This window comes from Sylvia atricapilla, chromosome 5 (genome assembly GCF_009819655.1).
Source record: "Sylvia atricapilla isolate bSylAtr1 chromosome 5, bSylAtr1.pri, whole genome shotgun sequence".
In the NCBI taxonomy this organism is placed as follows: domain Eukaryota; kingdom Metazoa; phylum Chordata; class Aves; order Passeriformes; family Sylviidae; genus Sylvia; species Sylvia atricapilla.
In genome coordinates, this window is record NC_089144.1 from 1,840,310 (window position 1) to 1,866,032 (window position 25,723).

A 25,723-nucleotide genomic window follows, 5' to 3' on the forward strand; every position below is an offset into this window, starting at 1 on the left:
AACCAAACCAAAATAAAAGACTACACACCAAAAACACCCCAGGCCAATGAGATAGTTGCTTTAAATGAAGTAAGGCCTTTCTTCAGGGAAAAACAACTTTCAAATAATTGTTTAGAAAACATGCAAAGGTATTTTGCTAAGTAAAGTTTAATAAAATTTTGCATTGTATTAAAAACACAATACATGTCTTTTTTTCCAAATATGATAGAGCAAGTTGCAGGAGGCATATGAGAGGTACAGAGAAAAAATAATTGGAACAGGTACTTAGCAACATTAAACACAAGGCAAGATACAAAAAGAAATAATCGTATTTCTTAAATAAATATATTTATTTATTTTAAATTCTATTAAATTTATTATAATTTTATGCTACATAAAATTGTTTATTATATCTATGATAGAAAAATCTTATGTGTCCAGGGCATAGGTTATTCATCTTTATTATTCAAGTGCATTGGGATAGAATTGTTTTGATTTCTGATAGCACAGTATGCATGCAAATTTAAGGCCTAACTGTGTTTCAGGACACTGGAGCATCCAGTGGGAACACTGGGAAAAGTGTTTGTCTCCAGCACTGTACCACATCTGCACTGAAATACACAGAAACTGTACCATCACTAAAAAGGCTGACACCAAACTTTACATCTCTTAGTTTCCATCCTGATACTGAATCACAGGTTACAAAATACTCTGGAAGTGGAACATTTCATTACCCAAAAATAACAGATGTTTCTGGCATCATGACAAGGCAGTAGCATGCTCACAACATCCACAGTGATCCAGAATTTGTGGAAAAAACACATTTAAAGGGGGCTAACACTTATGAAACAATTAATGTTTTTCTTACTTTAGAAATTAACATTCTGTGTAAGCGAAAAATCCCCCTTTTTCATAAGAGTACATAATGTATTATTTAATAATAAACAGTATCAAACAACTGAAAAATAAGGAAAAGAAATTAGTATTCTGTGAGCCTTTTTTAAACACTACCTCACCTTTTGACAAGGAATTCCCCCCCAGGATCTGATCTCCATTTCTGCTAAATTTTAGAGCTATGCAAATAATGCAAATTCAGCCTAAATTTCTAACCTCTAACAACAAGGATTTCTAGACATATTTACCCAAATTGTATTACTCCTACAAACAACTGCTACAAAGTAATCTAAAATAAATAAAGAAAAGATTGATGACTATGTTTGTTATATACATTGAAATCCCAGACTCACACGTTAAAGAATAAATTCACACTCTCCATGAGCCATCTGGTTTAAAGCCAAAGTACTTTTCTCCTCCACCCAAAATTCTTGTATAAACATAGGAATAGCACATTATTGTTCTCTAAAAATGAACACACCTAGCAAAAATCCACAATGCCCTCTAAGGGGGATTCACAAACACATCCCTTTCTGAACAGGAGGCTGAAAGAAAGATCAAAGGTGCTCCTAAGTTAATGACCAATTAGTAATTGCTAAGCTGAGCTGCTTATGAGCTCAACAGGCATTTTAAAATCAAATGATCTGCCTCAGACAACTGATGTTTGATACCACTGGATAAATTCACCCAAGTCTTTTAGATGCTTGTCTCTTTTCTAATAATGGATTTTATTTTTACAGTCATAATCAGTAGGCTACCAATCACCAGCAGTTTTTTAATTCCTATTCATTTTACTAAATTAGTATCTTGGAAGCAGAACAACTGAAATAGTGAAAAGTTGGACGGGTTCCTCTTATTCGTGTCTGACCATCAGAGGCACCACTGTCAAAACAGGTAAAACCATTTAAATTAATTTTGGAAAAAATACCAATTACCAGTAAACTATACTACCCAAACTAGAAGTATGCTCAATTCTGGAAAATTCTGCCAAATGACAGTTTTCCTTTGCTAATGCTTCTGAAGTTTTCTTCAAAGTCAAAACATTCAAGCAAGGATGTTCATCACCATCCGTAAGGGAAAATCCAGATTACCTCCCCTAGAACAAATTATTTCCCCTCTCATCTGCCTATCTTTACACCACATATTGACTCACATATTTTCTCACTCTTCCTGATGCTGGCAAACCTATTCAAGACTGAGGTATTTAAATTAAATGTTAAAAGTTTACCAGCTTGTTCTTTCTGGAGTTTTTTTTCCAAATTTCTACTGCCTTATGATTGCAGAGTGGTATGATTTTTCTCAAAGTCTACCACTTAAAAGGAACAATCTCAGAAATGTTTATTTCAAAGTGTTGCATAATGTCATTATTAGCATTTTATTTCAAATCATGACTCATGGACATTCATTCTGAAAAGCCACCAAATAAAAGCACTAGGAAGCACGCAGCGAGAGAGCAGGACAATAATGAAAATGAGAATGGAAATCGATAAAGAGAAAAGAACTGGAGTAATGGGACCTGGACCACATCATAGACCATAATTCACTGGTGACTAACTTAGACTGAATGCTAACAGCTGAATGCTGGCAGGAAAGCATTTGATCAAAACCTGCCTGACAGAGCACAGAGCTCAAAAGGCAAATCAAGCAGGTTCCTCTAAAGTTACTCTAATTAGAGTTTAGCGCCGTGACCATTTTTTTTTGTTCCCTTCTTAAAAAGAAAATTTAAAAAAAAAAAAAAGGAAAATAAGGAAACAGTCTCAAAGCTATTACACTCCATAAATGCTTAGCTACAACTTCACAGGGTATTCACAGAGCATCTACTTGTGCAAAATGCCACTGAACCACAGCAGTTTCCCTGCTCAAGTCCCCTGAAGGCCAGGATCTGAGCAGGGCACAGCACACAGGCAAAGGGGAAAAGGTTCAGTGGCCCCAGGACAGCACACACATTTAATAACATGACCAGATAACATCAGATGTTTGAAGGAAACAATGAAAGGAAGTTGGCTGAAAGCCTCCCAGCCTTCCCAGTTTAAGTCAGGAGTAAATTCTTATCTTAAATCCTGCAAAAGTTGCCTGAGAACGCTTTGGTATACGCTGTGCTGGTAGTTGATGTATCTGACCAAAAGGCAACAGAACAGGATTCCTGATGTCCATCTCTCCCACTGTCACAGAAAAAAAATGGCCCAGTGGTTAGGTGCATGTCAGGGGAACTGAGCTGACACTGTACAGCTATTGCACCGTCAGCTCAAGGGGCAGTCTGAAATCCCGGAGATGCAATTTCCTTTCCAAACTTCAGACGGAACCCAACTTTCAGTATTTCTTTTATTTTCAAAGTTACAGAAGAGGAGCAACTTGGATATTCCTCCTGTTCTGCACAGAAGGCATGATAATGAAGGATTGAAGGATACAAAAACCAGAACTTCCAGAGAGAGAGAGTTTATTCCTTCCTCTAATTCCAACTTTAAACTCTTTTACTGAGACTACCAACTTCATTTGACAGAATGCCTATTTTTCCCCTTTCTAAAGCTTTTCTCCCTTCTGGTGCAAAGCACCAGACAGTGCAAGCCTAAACCAAAAGACACAGATGCCATTCCATAAAATCCAGTACTGCTGAGGAGTGTGAGAAGTGCAAGAGTTGTGGTGAATGAGGTTTGCCTAGCTTCAATTAAATATTACAGGAACAAGAACCAGACTTTCAGAGTGATTCACGTGGTCTCTAGCACAAGCACAAGCACCATTCTCAAGAAGCACAGAAAAAAAAATGACTGACCTTCAGAAAAAATTCACAGTATATACTTTATAACAGCCCTCCTAAAATTATTACTTGGAAGTGCTGAGTAGGAGGATGGCAGACAGGCCAAGGTTCCTTGCAACTTTCCAATGCCAGGAGATGCCTGAAATAACACACCACAGGCAGGATAAAAGATGACAGAGGGCCATAAGTAACTCTATTTATTGTGCTCTATTAAACTACAAAGTTGTGGTGTCAAGGGAAGGGAAGTTAGGAAGGAAGCACCAGTCTACGTTTTTTGCTGCACAGAACACTCGTGTATATATACTGGCTCAGTATTTGAGAGGGAAAGATTAACTCCAAATGCTGCTGTTACACGTGTTATTCCTGTATGCCACAAGCTGTGAATGCTACGAGCACTCAAGTCATACCCAAAAGCACAGAAAATTCACAAGTCTGGAGACATTCTATAGAGAAATCAGTATGTCCTAACCATTTAACCTCCTGCGGTCAACAAAATGCTTGACCTAACAGATGTTTCGTAAACTCTGCTCTGCACTGTGCCAGGTGTGGCCAGGGCAGAATGCCAGAAACAGCCTTTTTAGAAGCTTCCTGGACAACCAGGAACTCAAGACTATTGATGGTGGTTGGGCTAAAAACCAAGCAGAAGGAAGACGCACAGCAACGCTGCAAGTGAATTCATACAAACTGTGCCACCGAACACGTTCTGTCCTTTATCACCACAGCACTTAATTATTTTGAGAGCCTGCTGATAGGCCTGGTTATTGAACACAAACCTGGTCTCAGCAGTTTTCATTTTGTCAGGAAGATCTCTTCAGCCTGGAAACCGAGAAGTGGCAATTTATCCTCTGTGGCAAGGAATTAAGAGGAGTTACTCAATTCAGTCATCTGAAGAGTTGAGAGCCCTGAATGAGGCAGTGTGCAAACTCTTCAGAAGAGTCTGAAAGTTGTCCAGCATCCACCAAAATATCCTCCTTCTCAAAAGAGGGCAGTGGCCCTCTATAAGCAGAGGAGCATGAACTCCTCAGGACAAGGATATAAAAATAAAGTTAGAATCAAGGTAAGAGTAATGGAGTAATATCTGAGCCAGAATAGGAAGGATTAAAAAGTCATCAATTTACCACAGTTGTTTAAATTTTATAAAAATCAAGTAATCTGTTTTATTTTTATTCTTGCTTTCTGGCAAGAAGAATGCTGCAGATCTTATCTAGACAACAGTTTTATACAGTAGAGATACTGCCACAAAGGGGGAAAAAACTCCAAAAAATGTGAGGGTAACTGTTAAAGGAGAATTAGAAGGAAAGGTAACTGAAAATTGGCAATAACTAGTGTTTCCATGTTGTTATGACAAAGAGAACAGGAACACGACTATAAATGTGCTGAATCTGAGGACTGATACTGGTATTCAGGGCTGGGATGCACTAGCACACAGAGTGGATTAAATAAAACATATTGGATAAAAAGATATATAGGAAAATAGCCACAACAGGAGCTGTGGTGAAAGAAACAGGGTGAAATTCAACATCCCAAACTTCAGGGCAGGACTCACAACTCCTGTGAGATTTCTGTTCCCCTTGGCTGCTCTGAGCTGGAGACTCAGATGCTCTGCCTTAGCACACTCCAAGTACCGTGTTAATGTGACATCAGAACAAGGGGATGCTCACTCCAGCCACAAAACCCACAGATAAAGGCAGCTAGGACAGTCAGAGAAGAAGAGACACTGCTGCCTGAGGGATGGTTCCGATTATCTGGATTGTTTGATACAGCAGAACCAGACACCAGCCTCTACTAAATCCTTCAGGAAAGAAAAGCAGTCACTGCAGCTGAAGGGCAGAGCTGGCAGAACAGGAACTGGGTATAAACCAAACCTGCAAGTGCATTTGTCTGGGAAACAAAAGCCCCACAAGGATTAGAGTCAGGAAGAATGGCAGCGATACCTACTGAGTGAAATCTCACCTGCTGATGAAAGAGACAAAATGTCTCATTTTTGGACTCAACCCAGGAGGTCCCTTCCTATTTGCAGTTCAAGTATGATACACAGTGACTGGAGTGTGTGTTGAATACCTTCATCAGTTTGGCAGTAATTTTGCGATGTAATCTTTCCATAATCTGTGGTATTTGCCAGCATGTTTATTCGGTGTTCCTGAGGCACAGCAGCTCTGTCAGCCTGGCTTGTTCCATGTTCTGTCAAGGCACAAATCCAGTAGCAGAGCTGTCTGGCAGCAGACACGTCCCCTGGTGATGATCTGGTCACTCAAAAAGAATCTTGTGAATGGGCATGGGGATAAAATACCTGTTTTCACACAATGTAGTGAGGGAAAATCTACAGCTCTCCTATTTGCGCCACCTTTCAAAAAAGCTCCTGCTTTGGTTTCCTAAGCTGTATGCACAAAATTTGCAAATACACATGTTAGGAAGCTGCTGCATCAGAAATGGTATCCCTAGCTTGAGACTATCAAATCCCCCTCAAAACAGGATTAATTTAATCTAATAATCAATTAATTTAATTTTAATCTTGATCACTCTCACTCTTCTGCGTTGATTGCAAAAATTCACTTACTTGCAACAGAAAAAAAATCCCCAACACATTATTCCAATGCTTTATTTGGCTTATAATTATTAGGCCCAAAATTAGCAAGCAAATAACAAGTATTTTTGAGAGAGATTTCAATTTTGGTACCTGAAGTACTATTTTTTTCTTATTTACAGATATGAATGACTGTGGTGAGCACATGCCACCTGACACCTGCCTTACACACACAACTGCACATCCTGTCCGAGGATGGATTCACTCCACTGACAAAATGACTGAGTTTCTCCCTGAATCCTTCAGCCTTTCAGGAAGGAAAGGTTAGAGGCCACCTCTCCTACTCGGATGTCATGATGCAATTCTGTTCATTTTCCAGCCTCTCCAGCACTATAGACTGAAATGGATTTGCACCCCTGACCATCTGTATTGCTCAGAGCTCCTCACACCTCTTCACTCAGTCCCTGGGAAGAATTATTACTCCAGCTATTACAGTCACTAGGCATTACCCCATTTATCTTATCAGCACTGACTGAGGCAGTGTCAGTCTGACCACCAATAAAGGGAGCTGTTCCACCCTAACCACATCACTACCAAAAATAAAATAGACCTACTCCTTTTTTTTCCACCTCAAGCCACTCCTGACAGCTCCTGCCTCTGTAGCCTCACTCAAGTCAGACTGACTAAAAGTCTGACTATCTCTACAGTTGTGCAGTGCAGGAGGAGAATTTTTTCTTATTGTTTTTTTTAAAACACATAATGGAGACAGCTGCTTTCCTGTTGCACTAATTATTTTTTCACTACAGGAAAAAAAAAACAACCCACAAATTCAATCAAATTAGGAAAATAAATTATCCTTCACACTGAGAACGCATATGCTTCCAAAGCAAATGTCTGCAGCCAAGGTATAAATCCACCCTAAATATAAAATCAAGCCACGTATTTAAGTCTTATGCCTGTAAAAGTTAAAGAGCAGAAACAGAACACTAGAAATTCAGTGTGTTCATTTCAACAGACCTAGCCCTAAGGAATCTGACCTAGCCCTAAGGAATCAGATCAATTCTAAAAGCTCAATATGGATAAAAAATAAAATCTTTACTATTAACATCATTCATATGAACATCTTTGATTCCTTAACACAATGTTTAGGAGTTTTGTCTTTGAAAAAGCTACAAAAGCCAAGAGAGATCTGTAGGGTTTAGGATGTTGGATTTGTTGGCTTTCTTTCGGGGTTTGGGAGCTTGTGATGTTTGTTTTGAAAGAAATTCAATGGCAATTTACAAGTTCCATTACAATAAACAGAACAAATAAAAAGATCTTTCTGAAACAGCAGTGGTACTAACTAACTTGCATCTCAGTATTTTATTTTAATGCATAACTTTAAAACCAATGAGACCGTAACATGCAGTGCAGCACTCATTTTAATCCTCTTCTATAGTACCTGTGGCTTTTTCCCCTGCCTCTCTCATGCAGACACAGCCTCTCTCCTCCCTTAAATATATATATATGTATATATATAACCCCCAGAGAAATGCATGCCTTTCACATCCCATGGAGAGTGCGGCAGGAGCCCAGCAGGCAGGGAAGCAGGAATACACCAGCGGGGTCACGGCCATGGTCCCACTGTGAGCACACAGGAGTCAGCTGTGTCCACATCCTTCTCCCAGGCTCTGAGCACACCCACGGTCACAGCACACAACTGTGGGACCAAAGGGACACTCACCAGTTCAGCTGCACACACCTCATGGCACCAGGGAGATGCTGCTCTATCTGCTGCAGCTCAGAGCAGCTGAAAGACACCAGAAAGGACACGGGTATTCCAGCTCTGGGGCTGGCCCTGCTGGGAACACCAGCCCCACATAAAGAGGGGTTCACTACACTGATCACGGATTGATCACAGTGATCACTACACTGATCACGGATTGATCACGACTGATCACAGATTGATCACAGCGATCACTACACTGATCACGGATTGATCACAGCGATCACGACACTGATCACAGACTGATCACAGTGATCACGACACTGATCACAGACTGATCACAGTGATCACGACACTGATCCCGGATTGATCACAGTGATCACGACACTGATCACGGATTGATCACAGTGATCACTACACTGATCACAGATTGATCACAGCGATCACGACACTGATCACAGATTGATCACAGCGATCACGACACTGATCACGGACTGATCACAGATTGATCACAGTGATCACGACACTGATCACGGATTGATCACAGCGATCACGACACTGATCCCGGATTGATCACAGTGATCACTACACTGATCACAGACTGATCACGGACTGATCACAGTGATCACGACACTGATCACACATTGATCACGACACTGATCACAGATTGATCACAGTGATCACGACACTGATCCCGGATTGATCACAGTGATCACGACACTGATCACAGACTGATCACAGTGATCACGACACTGATCACACATTGATCACAGTGATCACGACACTGATCACAGACTGATCACAGTGATCACGACACTGATCACAGATTGATCACAGTGATCACTACACTGATCACGGACTGATCACGGACTGATCACAGTGATCACGACACTGATCACACATTGATCACGACACTGATCACAGATTGATCACAGTGATCACGACACTGATCACGGATTGATCACAGTGATCACGACACTGATCACAGACTGATCACAGTGATCACGACACTGATCACGGACTGATCACGGATTGATTACAGTGATCACGACACTGATCACAGATTGATCACTGGGAATTAAATGTCATGCCTGTCTTAGATGACATCACACAGCTGTGGGTTCAGACCCATGTCCCCTTCATGTACACCCCAAAACTCTGGGGTACCTGCAGCCTCCCACCTCCGCCTCCAGCAGAGGAAACTGCTCCTAGGGTTTAATGTTTCCAAGCATTTATTTTTATTTATTCCTAATCTAAAGTTCTATGTATGCGTCAATGTAATTGAGGATTAAGGCTACTAAAAAACAGTTCAAATTAATAAATTAAGGAGTGTCAATCAGGTGGAAACACCCAAACAGATGCCTGGATAAAAGTTTACCCCTGATTAGCCCCTTTAAAGAACTGCTTAGGACAAAAAAGCCTTATTAACTGAGCTATTTTGGGGTTTATTTTGGTGGTGGGGTTTTTTTTGGGTTTTGTTATTTGGTTCTGTTTGTTTGTTTGTTTTGTGGCTTTTGGTTTTTTTGTGTGTGTGTGGTTTTTTGGGTGGTTTCTTGTTTTTTTTTTTGTTTTGTTTTGTTTTTTGGTTGGTTGGTGGGTTTTTTTAGAAGATACATCTTTAAACTTTTAATTTTTATTCTGCCGGATGCAATTTCCATATTGCTGTTTTTTTTCACAAACACAGAAAAATCACAGTCCATTTGGTGGCCCATACACTTGACAGCCAACAATTACTAGAGACACACACGCTGCTAATGAACACAGAGGATGCCACCCAGAGGCCCTGTGCAAGCACCAAAGACCTCTCTCTGCTCTAGGAGCAGCAGACTATTACAAAGCCAACTATTCAAACAAAACACCCTACATCAGCATACTTCATATGCAGGTTCTATTGAAGTCATACACTAAAAAAAAAAAAAAAAAAGAGTTGAAGAGAGCATTTGATATTGAAATGGAAATACTATTTCTATTTTATCTGTCATTCCGCCCCCATTAGCCCTGCCTCAGCACTAGAAAGCATAAGCACAGCAAACTTTGCCAATCAGTTCAGGTCTGTCTGCAGGATTAGATTCAGTGGATGGCTCAGGGTGTCACAATATTTTCCAAGGGCACTTTATTTGCTCTCTGAAGATACTCTTCAAAATGATTTCTTAGTCATTAATTATTCATTCTATTTCTTATAATCAGTTCTTTTAATTAGTATCGCAGGCAGCTTTGCTGAGGATCCCACACTTTCAGTAATTAGGGGCAGTTTGGTGCCCCTAATTAACTTCAGACAGAGCAAGACTCTTATTACTTTGGTATTTCAGCTGTTTTTATGTTTGCACTGCATACGCTGTCCTGCTTTAATGGCTCAGAAAGGAGCCTGTTGTGTCCCTGTTGTGCTATTTATCTCACATTTAGGTTCCATCTCTCTTTTTTGACTCGGTGTTAGCTGCTTTATATTAAATCTCTCTGACTCTCTGCAGTCACATCTCCACTGGCAGTGTGACACCAAAAAAAAGTGCATTTGTACAGTGAAACAGAACCTGCCAGCCTCTACAGTCTCCTACCCTTCTGTGCTGCTCTGCATAGTAAAGTGCACTTGTAACAGACAGCTTGTGATACAGCAAGGGGGTCATGTGTGGAGGTTTTACCCAGTTTGGGGATTTTATCACCTCTCTGTGCCCTCTTGAAGGCCATGCTGGACTGAGTTCTGCCCAACGCTGCCATGGGTTACTAAAACATCAGAGTTTAAATATCCAGAACACATAAAACACCTAGAGGCTTAGTAATAATCTGAAAAATTCATTATTTTAATAAGTAATACTTCTCTTTCTTACATGGTGTTTTTCATCTACAGACATCAAGGTGTATTATTAAAGCAGCAGAAAGACTGGTGTAATCCAGTTGCTCCAATTAAAGTTTGAGGAAGGGTCAAGCAAAGACTACAGCAGCTCCGTTCACAGCACGCCACTGACCTTCAGGGAGATCCAGCAAGGAAAGAGGTTTTAAAAATGCCCCACCCCAGTGAGATATTAATTTTAAAGAATTAAGGGCTTTAGTTAAACTAGATATTGCTGACGTAGACTTCCCTTTACTAACTAGACATTGCTGAGGTAAACTTCCCTTTTGTTAACATAAGCCAGATTTAAGGAACTGATAAATCAGGAGGCCTGTCAACTTAATCAATAGACTCCAAGGACACAATGTGATCATAAATCAGATAGTCTTGAGAAAACAGGATCCAGGTGTCACCAACACTAAAAGGTTAAAAAGTCAAAGCGAGTAAGACCCATCTTACTTCATCATTCTGAGACCCCACCCCCTAAAAAGGACCACCGACCCATTTCAAAGAACAAACTACGCGTGCTTAATTGCTTTTTGGCTAATTACCATACGAGGAGGGGAATGGGACGGACCAGAGTCATGAATATGCATTTGTGTTTTGGGTATTCAACACTTTTGGACATAAAAAGACCCTGGGATCATCTGTAAATTGCAGTGTGTATTTGGGAGCTATCCCGCACGTAATAAACATCCACTTTGTAACTTCAAACTGTTAGAGACTCTTTGTCCCTCAGAGTTGGATATTGGTATTAGATCAATATCCATATTTTTTTAACAAATCACCAGGCTATGGGGGCAAAGAGGAGAGAAATTTTCATCTGGCCGTAGCAGAAGTCCTGTAATGTACATCCTACACTCGGGATGTCTGAGAGAGCCACACAAAACCACTCACACAGTCTGGTATCAGTGGGTGACTGATCTGCACAACAAACAGATCAGATTTACGTTACACAGTTGAGAATGACATTTTCTTTTCAGCAATACACGAGCAAAATACATCGATATATGCACACACAGCTGGATCTGGTAATTGTCAGCTTTCCACTGTAGGATATCTGGGCTTTTATATTCCAGCTGGTAAAACAGAAGGCTTATATTCACAAAACACAGCTAGTCTTATAATAGCTTTATATAGCAGTTATGTGATTTTTATAACATTTATTATCACAGAAGAAGGCCTGGGAACATTAAGTTATTAAGCCCCAAAAAACTTGGATGGCAGAGAAAGGCAACTTTTAAAAGCTCAATCTCAAGTAGTGTCTTTTAAGTAAATTAATTTGGGAGACAAAGTATGCTGAAAAGAACCCAAAGTCATATAAACAAGATTGTCAGAACTTGTATCACAGAATATTTAAGCTGAAACACATCTAGCTACTTCATAACCATGTATTAGCACGCTCAGAATCTCCACTGTGTGTAGAACATGTGGGTATGAGAAGGACACTGCATTTGGAGCTATGTCACTGCAGGCAGAATCTAAGTGTCCATTCCAGTAAATACTCCAACAGCTAGCTGATTTATCTATGACAAAAAGAAAAATTCTAATGGAGTCTGTCAGCTTCCATCCCTAGATAATACCACTATTTACTTTTAAATCCCCACTGGTAAGAGAAAAACCCTCTGCCTTTTAATGATGCTGTAGGAAGGAAGAGAAATTGAAAGGGGAACAGATTTCTAAGATGATTTAATATCAGATCTATACCAAACAACCTTTTTTTTTAATTTCTTCTCCTTGCCTATGCTCCATCCATAGTGAGGTCAAAATAATAAAAAAAATTTAAATGGTCAATATTAATATTTTAGCAGTAACACATATTTGATGTATTAAATAGTTGGAGTAGAGAAACATTTGTAAAACACTTCTGAATAAGAAATAATCTTGCTATAAGGCCTCAGAATACATAATTTACAAATAAATCAAGGAATTTATGAGCAATAGGCACAAAATGGGGATGTTTCCCAGCAAAAGCCAGCAAGATAAACATTCAGCATAGACTGCCTGAAGGTGAATTTTTTTCTTTGAAAAAGAAAACTCATGAATTCACCATTAGAAAAACCTAAACATACAAAACAACTCCAACTTTCTGCAGATAAAACACCCAGTTTTCCCCAGTGCACTATATGCTACTGCTTTGATATTCATGCAGTCCAACTCCTGCACACCATTTTTCTCACCAGTTCTTTGCACTAACTAGTCTGTATTACACTGACATGGGTTTTGAGACTATTCCCTTATTTACCACTTTAATCATTATACTTTTTTTTCTAGACCAATATCTTTCTTGCAAACTCACCCCCAAGATATTCATCCTTCATTTCTGTTGAATACTGAAAAGCACAACTCTCATGACCAATGGATTTCTCTGCTACAAATTCTCTAAATTTGTCATTGTCCTTGCTGAACAGCTCCTCTGCTCCCAAATTAATTTGGTTCCATACACTTTTTCAACACCTTCAACTCAGTCCATGAAACCCTCAATCACTGATGGTTAATTGCTGTAGATGCACACCATCTCTTCAGAGGTCTCGTTTATACCCTATATATTTGTCCTTCCACATTTTTGTCTATGAAACAAACAACTCCACTCCAAGAATTATCCTAAGGATTCTTTTTGTGTCTATCACTCAGAATATCCGTCCAGCACCTTCACTACACAGAAGCTGCCAGCCAGCCTCTATTTCTAAAACCCCACAGAAAAGACAATTGAATATAAATGAATAATTAATGGTTAAGAGAAAAATGGAAACACGGCCGCAGAAAAATTCTTGTATAATCGCTTTTTCTAATTTTGTTTCACCAGGTCACATATTTAAAGAAGTACTCACTGTACCTCTGCTCATTTTTCACAATGCTGCTAATTAATGCTTTTCCCCTTCCTGACAGGAAAAACACTTAAGAACATTCTTGAACTCATGCATACAAGCAATCACTTGAAGAGAAGCATATGCTTTATCTCCTCACTGCAAAACAAATAAGAACCAGAAATAAATTCTATTGAGCAAGTACCATCAACTTTTAGGGAGTTTTAAATACGAAACGAAAAGCCTTCAACACTTATGGCTGAAAAAACAACCTCTGAAATGCAAGTTTCAGCTGATGCAGCCTGGTACCGACATGCAAACACACTTTCTCTCCTGCTGCTCAGAGTTTCCCACACACAGCAACAAACTGAAAAGTGCCTTTTCACAGCTGCTGTTCTGAAACCTGGGGGAATCAGCTGCAATGCACAAGGGCTGGGCTGCTTTCAATTCACTTCTAGGCAGAACTGGGCACTGGAGACAGGCACTAGGCAAAGGAGCAGGAGTTCAGCATCCTCTCCGGGATGGAACAAGCCAGAAGTCACAGAGGAGTCTGAGTGTCAGACCTGCACATGCCACTGCCATCAGCTGGCAGCAGGAGGAGTAACTCGGGAAAAAAACAGAGAATGTGCCAAAAAATCCCTATATGAAAACTGGCTCCAGGATCGAATGTATAAAAGCCTTCGAGACTGGCTCCTGATTAAGACAGAGTAACTGGGGCTCAGTACACCTAAACACATGAGCAGAGCCAAGGCATAAAGACAAACACCCCAAAACACATCTCTCAGTGAGCAGAGGCGAGCTGGGGAGCCAAGCACTTCCCTACAGACAACAAGCATCCCACCTTGCTCTAAGGATACCTCTTGGGTCAATAAAGCAAGTCTCATCCCTGAGCCATTAGCTTTCCCCCTGCAGCAAGGGAAGCAGCAGGAGGCAGGGATATATTAGGCTAGCAAAGTCAGGGACATCCACACAAGGAAAAAACAAGGATAATGGGAGAGCAGAACACGAACACAAAGGTACATTCAAAAAGTAAAGCAATACATACTGAAAGCAACTTCACGGTGATATTCACCAGTATGAAAAAAGAAATGGTACAAAGCCAGAAAGAGAAATAACAACTCTAACAAGCAGCATGGAAATGGAAAGGCAAATGGTCAGTAGTGTCACCAAACACAAACTGGTGACAACAGGTTTGTATGGGGGAGCAAGGTGGAAAAACTGAAAGTTTGCTATTACAGAAATACACTGCTCAATGAACAGTCAACTAGCAAGCAAACGGTATTTTCTGTTCTGGTTAGTTAAAGACAGTATGTAGTAATTGATATTTAGATATATTGTGCCTCAGGCAGGTAAAGGAGTGTGGTTCAGAGGGGAAAAAAAGTGTTTTCTCCAGCTTTGTTATTTCACAGCATCAATGAGTGTATTTCACAGATGATGTATTAAAGACAATACGAGCTGATTTGGTATTTCCACCTCTCAATCACCAATTACAGCAGTTCAGAGACACAAAATACAATGTGAGAATAACAACTGCAAAGGGTTAAAAATGCAAAGCAGCCCAGCCTGTGCAGTCCCTGCAAAGAGGATGGCAATCCACTGATCCTTCAAACTCTCCTCCTGCCACCTCCCCTGTAGAAAAAACTAATAACTAGTCTCCCACTTTAAATGGGGTATTTGCCAAAAGAGTCAACACATTTGTTAAACTGTATGGGTGACAAAAAAAACCCCAGAAACAACCCGAGGTCATGCATTCAGAAAAAAAAAAAAAATTAAATTGTCCCATCAAATAATAAGTACTCAAATTTCACAGGCAAGTATAGGCAAAATAGGCGGTGAAAACAAAACAAGCAAGCAGGCAGAAGAAAAAAGTGATCAATTTTTCATCACAGTAGAGCAGGTTTGCAGACTGTCCACACAGGATCACTTCATCACCCAGCTGTTCACCAACACTTGGTTTTCCCAGCACATCACCAGCTTCTGGCCAAGCCACACCCAGCAGGGATGAGCTGGCAAGCCAGAAGAAGAATTTAAGATTAAAACAAAACTCATGGGTTGATATTTGTGAAGCAGTGCTGGTTACTAGGAGGTTTTGGTTCTCTCATCACCCTTCAGCACTTCTTCAGCCAAGGCTGACTCCATTGCCTATGGCACACACCTTTCCTACTGCAGGCAAAACCAACTTCTTCCCCAAACAGCCAGTTCTCACGGGGATAGAAAGATCTATTTGTGAATAATCTTCTCTCAACACGTATAGATGTCTGCAGGCTACCATATTATGGCTTTTGACAGGATTTACCAGAACTCTCTATACTCACTTGACCAAAAATAAAAATAAAAACTATACACAGCTCAGGGCACGATGACAAAGGTGTTATGGGGGACAAATAAGGCAATAAACTTGATTTAAAATTACTTTTCATAACACCACAAAAAAATCCTGAAATTTGGAAAGGAAATGAAGGTACAATTGGAAGACACGTTCCTAGAAAGATCTTTAGCAGAATTTTGACCAGATGAACAAGTTTTATAGCTATGTTATTTCTCTGAAACGTGTCTAGAGTTTCTGGAAACAACAGTTTTGGATGTATTCTCCTTGCTACTTTAGCAGTGCAGAAAGCAACATCTAATTAAGCATGTTCAGAGGCCAAGAGACAATTTTTTTTTCCCAAAACATGCTTAGCCAATAAATAAGCAGATAGATACAATCATCAGCACAAAAGCAAGGAGATAAAGGGCTTGAGACAGAAGAAAGACAAACATTGGGAGTAAAACTGCAATCCAGAGAATGAAGTCTATCCCCATGACAGTGCTATGTAGTGAATACACATCATTATAAATCTCTCCTTTAAAGATGAAGTCCAAGAAAGAGGAACGCACAAAATTCAGATGAAAACAAATTTCTGATTATTACCGCTCCTACTTTCAAGAATTAGCTAGAAGTCAATGGTTTTGATCTGCTCATGATTTAGTAGCTGGATGGGAGAGAAGGGATGGAAGGCAAATAGATCATCAAGTATTCAGGAAGCAAACTCACTCAGTTTCTACACGGCCAGATCACTTACTTCTAACACCTATCACCTATGAAAGCAAGACTTGAATTACCAGCTTTGATGTACTAAGCCTTTCATGCATTACAAAATCTTGTTCAGCCTGGGACCACTCTTTCTCCCTTAGTCTTGGATTTCTGTGTGGCCACATGATCACTAGAGTCAATTTTAAAATGTCAAGAAAGAAAAACACAGGAAGAACACCTTTTTTTTTTTTTTTTTTTTTTGGCTAGTTAATTGTAGCACTTTGCTGTCCCTTCCATCCTCAGGAATTTTAACTCTGATTTGTCTCCCAGGTACAGAACCTGCCTTTGGCACACACTCACTGAGTACAACTGGGTGGGTACAAATGTGTGTAGAACTCATTAGTATAACCAGCAGTTACCAGGGTCATCATCTAATCACTGAGTCAGTGGTTTTATATATATATATATGAGTATATATATTATGCATATATACTCATATGTATAATAAATCCACTTTCCCTTGATGGAAGACAGTCACAAGTGAATTTATTTCACAACCTAATCTTATCCTACGGACAAATTCAATCTGGTGGTTTGGGATTTGGTTTGGCTGGGCCAGGAGAACAGAAGAAAGAGGATTTGGCTTAGTTAATGACTGTCTTCTCTTTTGTGGGGACTAAAAACAAGGAGTGGAGAGGCAGAAGAAAAAAAATGGTGAAATATATTTGAGGGGAGACTCATAAAGAAGTGGTAACTACAAAAAAGTGACAGTCTCTTTAAACCAGGGACAGACAAAATTTGCTTTATAAACGAACAAAACGTAATGCATTGATGCATCAGTATTTCTCTGCAAGGTGCAAAATGCATTACTAAACGCATTTTCACAAATATCTATTGAAACCATGTTACAAAATACACATTAGCTGTACTCTGTAGAGCTGACTCCATGTTCATTATGATATGCTACCCCACCTTGAAAATTAACAGCATGCTTCAGTTCCACACCTTCAATATTTGATTATTCCCCTTTCCCTATCAAAAATCTACCCGAAACCAAATTAAGGTAGAGTATAATCATAGGTCATCAACTAACTCTGAAGAGCTAAAAAAGAGTATTTCTATCACGTATCCATCCTGGAGACTAAGAAGTAAAAAAAAAAAAAAAGAAAAAAAGCAGCCATATTATTAGAGTATGTGATTCAGCAAACCCTGGGCTAAATTACATTGAATTTGTCATTAAAAGAGAGTTAGAGGAATTGATGGACTCCGGTGAATTATGATAGTTCTTGTTTTTTCTTCAAGTTTGATTTTCTTTTTTAATTAATCTTATCTATAACCATACAGCAGAGCTAATTTTATATAGCAAGAAGAAAGAAGGAAGAAGAAAGGACAACAGAGGAGTGAAACACTGCCTGCATTAAAAATTCTTTAATTAGTATAACACAGTCCATTAAGTTTGGTGGTTTCAAGATACCATATAGCATATTTCAATCTGATACTAAAGCAGGAACATAAGAAGCCAGCCCTACTGTAACCCATTTCCTTACTGATATTACAATGCAGCTGAAGATATTTGATAGATGAATTCCATCTCGTTCCCTTACTGGGTAATACGTTCCTCATCAGAAAGGAAGCGAACTGCATTCCTCAATATTTGCTCAGCAATATGCCAAATGAACTGGCAGAAAGAACAAATTACTTCTGCTCTTAAGCAGGATGGATACTATTCTTAGGCTATCTGCTTTTGCTGGTGGAAAAGCACTGCAAGGAGTTCACAAGCAGAAAGAGGCAGGGAGCTGAAAGCACGCAGCATCACAGGTTCTCTTTCAAAACCATACCTTGGAAACTGATGATGGACAGGGCAGGCTGCAGCTGACAGCTCCAGTCACATAACACAGGTGAGGAGCCTTGGTTCAGCTCCTCATGGACAGCCAGCCACGTGCTTCACACCAGCCAGAACTGAGGCAAAAGAGACCAAGGAACAGCCCATATCTGCATCCTATCCTGGCAGATAGAAAATTAATTCAGGAAATGAGACAGACTTTTATCCCACAGAATATGAGGCACAGGATCACACAATGAGTAAGACTGGAAGGGGCAGCAGTGGGTCATCTGGTCCAACCTCGCTGGGTCATCCCAGAGCACACGGCACAGGATTGTGTCCAGATGGTTCTTGAGTATCTCCAGTCAGGGAGACTCCACAGCCTCTCTGGGCAACCTGTTCCTGTGTGCAGTCACCCACACAGCAAAGCAGCTCTTCCTTATAGTCCAGTCAAGAAATCCTCTCTCATACTCAGGTGCGACTTCTGCACATCTGTTTCTGCCCCTTGTCTCTTGTCCTTACCGTTTTGCACCACTAAGAAGAGCATCCTCTGGACATCCTCCCTTCAGATACTTATCCACATTGACAAGGTTCCCTCCCAGACCAGCTGTCACACCTCCAAAATCGGCTTCCTTCAGGTTTAAGGTTTGAGACAGATGGTTGTACTCTCATTCCCAAAGGTGACATGGGGCCACCGTGCAGCACGGAGAACAGAAATTAGAGATGAAAGAGGGCTCCTTCATACAGCTTTTGGCAATCCCAAACTATCAAAGCAGGTTTTCCGAACTCTCAGAACTCCTGAGCAGTTCTATTAATCCTACCTGCAGTAATTAACTGGGTAATAGACACAAAATTATCAAGAGGAAGGATGGTTATGTGCATTTCATGATGTCTGGACAGAAGTACAACTCCTAGAAAAGAATTATTTTTTTGTGTTATGTCTTATCTAAAAACACTGTTTCTTGACCAGGAAAAGATAAGTCATCCTTGTTCTGCAGCTAAATTCCTAAATTTGACAAAAGTCTCCTTGCACATACAGCAATTAATTCAAAATCCAGAGTTTGCTTAAAAATAGTAATTACCAAGAGCAGTATTTAATTCTAGGTACCAAGTCAATTTTGTCAGTCTGTTCATTGCTCACAGTCAAATCCACAACAGATTTATTTCTGCATTTGCTGCACATCAGTAATCTCTCTTCATACATTTTATTAATAAAAATACTTAATACAGAAGCTATTTTTAAAATAGCTCCTATACTTAGTGACTTAGATCAGCGAGAACTTCTAAAAGCTCAGTATCTTCCGCAATTGATAGCCACAAGCTGCAACTTGGAAGCTGATTAGGAAAATTTAATCAAGAGGAGGGCAATGCAGCAGCAGAGCAGGTCACAGAGATGGGCTGTGAGATCTCATCCCTGGAGGCTTCCGAGACTCCTGCTTGAACCTGGATTGGTATCAGCACTACATCAAGTCTGCTTTGGCTTCGCCCAGTGGAAAGTCACATTTGAGAGGCATCCAGATGTCTCTTCAAAATGTAATTTCTGTGCTGAGGTAGGGAATTTCCAGTGGGTTCAAAAATTTTACTTCGGATTTTCTTTGGATTTCTGCTTACAAGATGTCTCTAAGTCAGGCTCCAGAGTTTAAATACCTAACACTTCATAAAAACAAAATAATCTTCCAGAAACAATCTTATTTTTCTATCATGTTGCCACGTTAACTTGTCTGAGAATTCACTAAACACGATTACCTACAGCAGGCATACTTCAGATACCCCCAAAACATTTACTATTGGATTTTACAAACCCATAGACATATGGAAGTATCAAGACCATATAAACCAAGTAGAATTAAATCATTTTTTGTGTCCTACCGCTATCCTTCTGGAAACTAATGTAGAAAGGGGGGGGATTGCTTGTTTCTTTTGGTTTGGATTAGTTTGGTTGTTTACAGAACTGAACGCAAAAAACCCAGTTTTTTTCACCAAACATTTCAAGAACTGAAGCTTTTAAGTAGTTATTTGGAAATGTAATGCCTTAATCCCAAACTTTAAGTGTTCTACTTACTCAATAGCTCTAAATTAGGAGACAATAAGCATAAACACCTACCACGCACCTGCCCGTTCTCAACAGCATGTTTTTCACGTACGGGACACAGAGAATAACTTAGGTCAACCTTCATTAGAAGGTCATTCTGGCCACAAACACGCGTTTTGATTGTTTCTATGCACAGAGAGCACACTCAATTCACGAAACAAACCACTTCTCTGCTTCACCTGTGTTTTAGGGTTTAATTCGCTGGGCTGGGCACAGACGGTCAGAAGGCAGGAAGGTTTATTTCCCCCCATCCGGCACCGCCGAGAGGCAGGAATACAACATTTATCCTCCAGGGCGCCCCGCTCCCTGCGCTCCCGTGCCCTCCGCACGGCCGCTCGGAGCGCAACTCTACAAACTCAAAAGCGACTTCACCCCAGGTGAAGCCGGCTGCGTTTTCCCAGCTATCACCCCGACAAAAGCTGTTTGTTTTTCGGGGCGAGACACCCAGCCCGGCCGCTCAACCTGTTGCGGGCACGGCGGCTCACCTTCTGCTGCCGCCGGGCCATGTCGGTGGGCTGCTTGGCGTTGAAGGGGTGAGCGATGCACCTGGCGATGAACACGTAGAGCTGCAGCCGGAGCCGCTTCTCCCGCTCCTCTCGCTGCAGGCGCTCCTGCTCCTCGCGGCCCTCGCTGCGCACCGAGGGGCTGGGGCTGGCCGCCCGCGCCGCCCCGGCCTCTCTGCCCCGCGGCTCCCGGGGCCCGCCGCCCGCCGCCGCCAGCGCGTCCCTCCGCTCCTCTTCCAGCACCTCATCGGACTCCTCCTCGCTGGAGGAAGGGTCCAGCATCGCTGCCGCCGGGAAAACCCCGCCACCGAGCGCGGAGCGAAGCGGCGAGCGGCGCGCACCGTTCCGGACACGTCGAGTTTACACACGGAGCGTTTCCGAGCGGCGGCGGGGCGGGGAGCGGAGGCGGGGTTTGGGAAGAGGGTCGAGCCTTTGGGTTGCCGTGGGAATTGCTCCGAGCGGCTCCCGGCGGAGGCTGGGGCGGGCCCGGGGCTGGGCTGGCATCTCCGCCCGCCCCGGGGAGCTCGGCGGGCCGGGAGTGTGCGGACCGGACCGGACCATGCCGGGCTGTGCCGTGCCGTGCCGTGCCGTGCCGTGCCGTGCCGTGCCGGGCTGTGCCGGGCTGTGCCGGGCCGTGCCGGGCTGTGCCGGGCTGTGCCGTGCCGGGCTGTGCCGGGCTGTGCCGTGCCGGGCTGTGCCGGGCTGTGCCGGGCTGTGCCGGGCTGTGCCGTGCCAGGCTGGGCCGGGCTGCACTGGGCTGTGCCGTGCCGGGCTGTGCCGGGCTGTGCCGTGCCGGGCTGTGCCGTGCCGGGCTGTGCCGGGCCGGGCCGTGCCGGGCTGTGCCGGGCCGTGCCGGGCTGTGCCGTGCCGGGCCGTGCCGGGCTGTGCCGGGCCGGGCTGTGCCGGGCCGGGCTGTGCCGTGCCGGGCTGTGCCGGGCTGTGCCGGGCTGTGCCGTGCCGGGCTGGGCTGTGCCGGGCTGTGCCGGGCTGGGCTGTGCCGGGCTGTGCCGGGCTGTGCCGGGCTGGGCTGTGCCGTGCCGGGCTGTGCCGTGCCGGGCTGGGCTGTGCCGTGCCGGGCTGTGCCGGGCAGTGCCGGGCTGTGCCGTGCCGGGCTGTGCCGTGCCGTGCCGGGCTGTGCCGTGCCGGGCCGTGCCGGGCTGTGCCGGGCCGTGCCGGGCTGTGCCGGGCCGTGCCGGGCTGTGCCGGGCCGTGCCGGGCTGTGCCGTGCCGGGCCGTGCCGGGCTGTGCCGGGCCGTGCCGGGCTGTGCCGGGCTGTGCCGGGCTGTGCCGTGCCGTGCCGGGCTGTGCCGGGCTGTGCCGGGCTGTGCTGTGCCGTGCCGGGCTGTGCCGTGCCGGGCTGTGCCGTGCTGGGCTGTGCCGTGCCGGGCTGTGCCGGGCCGGGCTGTGCCGGGCCGGGCTGTGCCGGGCTGTGCCGGGCTGTGCCGTGCCGGACTGTGCCGGGCTGTGCCGTGCCGGGCTGTGCCGTGCCGGGCTGTGCCGTGCCGGGCTGTGCCGTGCCGGGCTGTGCCGGGCTGTGCCGTGCCGGGCTGTGCCGTGCCGTGCCGTGCCGTGCCGGGCTGTGCCGTGCCGGGCTGTGCCGTGCCGGGCTGTGCCGTGCCGGGCTGTGCCGTGCCGGGCTGTGCCGTGCCGGACTGTGCCGGGCTGTGCCGGGCTGTGCCGTGCCGGGCTGTGCCGTGCCGGGCTGTGCTGGGCTGTGCCGGGCCGCGGGGACACCGCGGGGACACCGCGGGTCACGGCTCGGCTCCAGAGACAGGCACAGCGCTGCGCAGGGAGCTCCCCGCAGCCCCGCTGCCGGCTCCGTGCCCCGGACACACAGAGGGCACGGGGAGCGTCCTCGCTGCCGTCCTGTGCCCAGCCTCGGTGCGGGAATCAGGGGCCTCTCAGACGGCCCCAGAAAAGGAGGGCAGCGAAGGTGCGCGTCTCTGAGCAGGCAGGTGGGCTGATGCTCAGGTGTACATTGCTCTGGCGCGTTACTCCTGTGGAGAGCTGCAGCCACGAACAGGTAGTTCACATCTCTCTGAAATCATATCTCTAGACTACCTGATGATCCAGATAGGTGCACAGTCTCAGTGGTTGCTGTCGCAGTTAAGGCTGTGAGAACCGTACAAAAGCCTACCACTTAGCCCTCGCTAAAATGAAAGAAAATTTCACCGTGTGAGAACCAAATTTCTGCAGTCTGATCAGGGCCTCCCGGGAAGGCAGGCCGCGGGAGGGAAGGGACACATCGCATTTTGTGTGGATCAACAAGTGCTGTCACTCCCTGCACACCCCCAGGGGATGGTGCTGGTAGCAGGGAGGACAAGGAAAAATCGGGCAAAGGCTGGAGGGCTTTGTTCTTGGCAAAAGGAAAAGCCATGGCTCTGTACACAGCTCTATAACCATGGCAGCTGAGGCTGTGAGGACACTGCTCCAGGCCCTGCTCATCAGCAGTGGCAACTTTTCAAAGCGCTGGATGAAAACTCAACAAACCGAAGCGGCCAGCCCGGTTCTCACTGTATGAACTGAGCTGAAGGACTCTAGTCCGTCATCAGTATTTTGAAGTGCTCGGTACTGCACGTTTAGGAAAGGATCTTTACAGCTCTCAGTTACCTCCCCAGTGAGGAATTCCTCCTGCTGCGGGCAGGAACCATGAGCTAGATGGCAGCATTAGGCATTAAGAGTCTGAGTTCCTCTGGATCTGTACCCGGGGGATGAGGAACACGCTGAGAGTTGTGCTAACAAACGCACTGGCTTTCTTCACACTTTGGGTCCAAAGTGTAGCAGAACTTCAGAAATAGGTGGGCTGTTTTCATGAGTGGCTTGTGTCCTTAACACTAGCTAGCAATAGTAGGCAAAATCTGTGAAATGCAGAAGGGTAGTCGGGGAAAAGCATAAATGTCAACGTATCAAACATCTCTGGTCACATTTCCTTGGCACAGTAATTGCTAAAGCCAGTTTTTGTTGGAGCACCATCAGCAATCGTGTGCCAGTGCTTCTGTCTCCATGGCAAGTCCTGTAGTAGATAAGGGGTAGTTCCACAAAATATATGGTTACTGTAAATGACTTTTCAACTAAGAGAAATACAATTTCCACTCAGATTTGTGGATGCCTTTTGCAAAAGCTTGTTCTCATTCTAACAGCAAATAAAAGTAAAGTAACACTACAAAAATCTTGCCGCTAAAGATATGCAAAGCACAAATTGGGATATGAATTCAATAGAACTTTAAAGCAGTCAGGTCTCAAACAATTTTAAATGTAATGGCTCGATCCAGCAGTTTCATCTCTGAACTACTGCTGCATTGAGGCCAGGATGATCATGTTGTCATACATTAGATTACATGACTCTTCCTTTTAGAAATCACTACGGTTGCTCCACTAGCTGCCTGAGACTTTATGGAGAGGAGATGTCTCTCTAACTCTTTTTTTTTTTTTCACACTTAATATCAGAATCAGAATTGTTAAGGTAGACAGGAGCTTTCTAAGCTCATCTAGTGAAACTGGTGGAGCAGGGTCACCTGAAGCAGATTGCCCAGGGCTGAGTCCAATCAGGTTTTGAACATCTGCAAGGATGGAGACTCCACAATCTCCCTGGGCAATACATGCCCGTGTTTGACTCCTCTCACAGGAAATAAAAGGCTTTGTCATTTGTCTAAACAGAATTAATTTCCTGTATTTCATTTTGTGCATATTACTTCTTATCCTTCCCAGATACACTGAGAAATGTCTGGCTCTGTGTTCTTTATTCCCCTCCATCAGGTATTTATAAATTGATAAGATTCGCCTGAGCCTCCTCTTTTCCAGGTTATCTCAGCTTTCTCAGCCTCTCCACACAGCTTACATGCTGCAAATCATTAATCCTGTTTCTGACCTTTTTCTTGCTTGTGCATGCCCACATTTCTCTTGTATCAGGGAGCCCAGCACTCTGGATGTGGCCTCTCTGGTGCTGAGGAGAGGAGAGAGGTCATACCCTTGATCTGCTGGTGGCACTCACTCTCACTCTCAGCCCAGGAAAGGCCTTCCCTGCTGCAAGGGTGCATTGCTGCCTCACGTTCAGCATGGTGTCCACCAAAATTTAAATCTTTCTGAAAATCTGCTTTCAGAAGCCAGCCCCCAGCCTGCACTGATGCACGGAGATGTTCATCCTTTAGGTGCAGGACTTTACAATTCCCTTTGTTGAGTTTCTTGAGATCCCTGTTTGCCATTTTCTCCAGCTTGTTGAGTCACACAACTTGTACAGTCACACAATCAACTCTGTGTGTCAACTACTCCTCTCGAGTGGATGGTGCCTTCAAACTGTCGGGGGGTGTGCTGTGTCCCACCCTCCAGGTCATTAATGGAGATGTCAAATGTCATTGATCACATTATCAGCCCCTGGATACAGCACTGCTGGTGGGCTTTCAGCTGGTCTTTGTGTCAGGGGTCACCTGCCCAAACCTCTAGGCCAGGCAGCTTAGTGTTCCCACCCATCCAGCCTGCACATCATCAGTTTGTCTGGGAGAGTGCTGTGGGAGAGAGGCAGTGTGAAAGCCTGGTTGAAGTCAAGATAAAAAGCATCCACTGCTGTCTGCTCCTCCACCAAACGAGTTGCTCAGTCATGGAAGCATATCAGGGTGCTCAAGCAACCCATAGACCCATGCTGACAATCCCATCAGTAGAAAACTATATTTGGAAACCGTTTCCAGAGTTATTTGCACCATCGTTTTCCCAGGAATCAGTGAGATTGATTGGTTTGCAGTTCTTTTATTCTTTATTCTTTTCTTCTAGCCTTTACTGAAGATAGGAGTGCCATTTGCTTTCTTCCACTG

The 25,723-nt window shown here is 43.8% G+C and overlaps 1 protein-coding gene across 1 annotated transcript in view; it reads right to left on the minus strand.

Annotated features, from left to right (window-relative positions):
* CADPS2 (calcium dependent secretion activator 2) overlaps window positions 1–21,303 on the minus strand; it is a 269,361-nt gene extending 248,058 nt beyond the window's left edge. The window contains exon 1 of the mRNA XM_066318926.1: window positions 20,901–21,303. Coding sequence (XP_066175023.1) covers window positions 20,901–21,200 — 300 coding nt within the window. The 5' untranslated portion in view covers window positions 21,201–21,303. The remainder of the gene's footprint in view (window positions 1–20,900) is intronic.
* Between the last annotated feature and the right edge of the window lie 4,420 nt (window positions 21,304–25,723).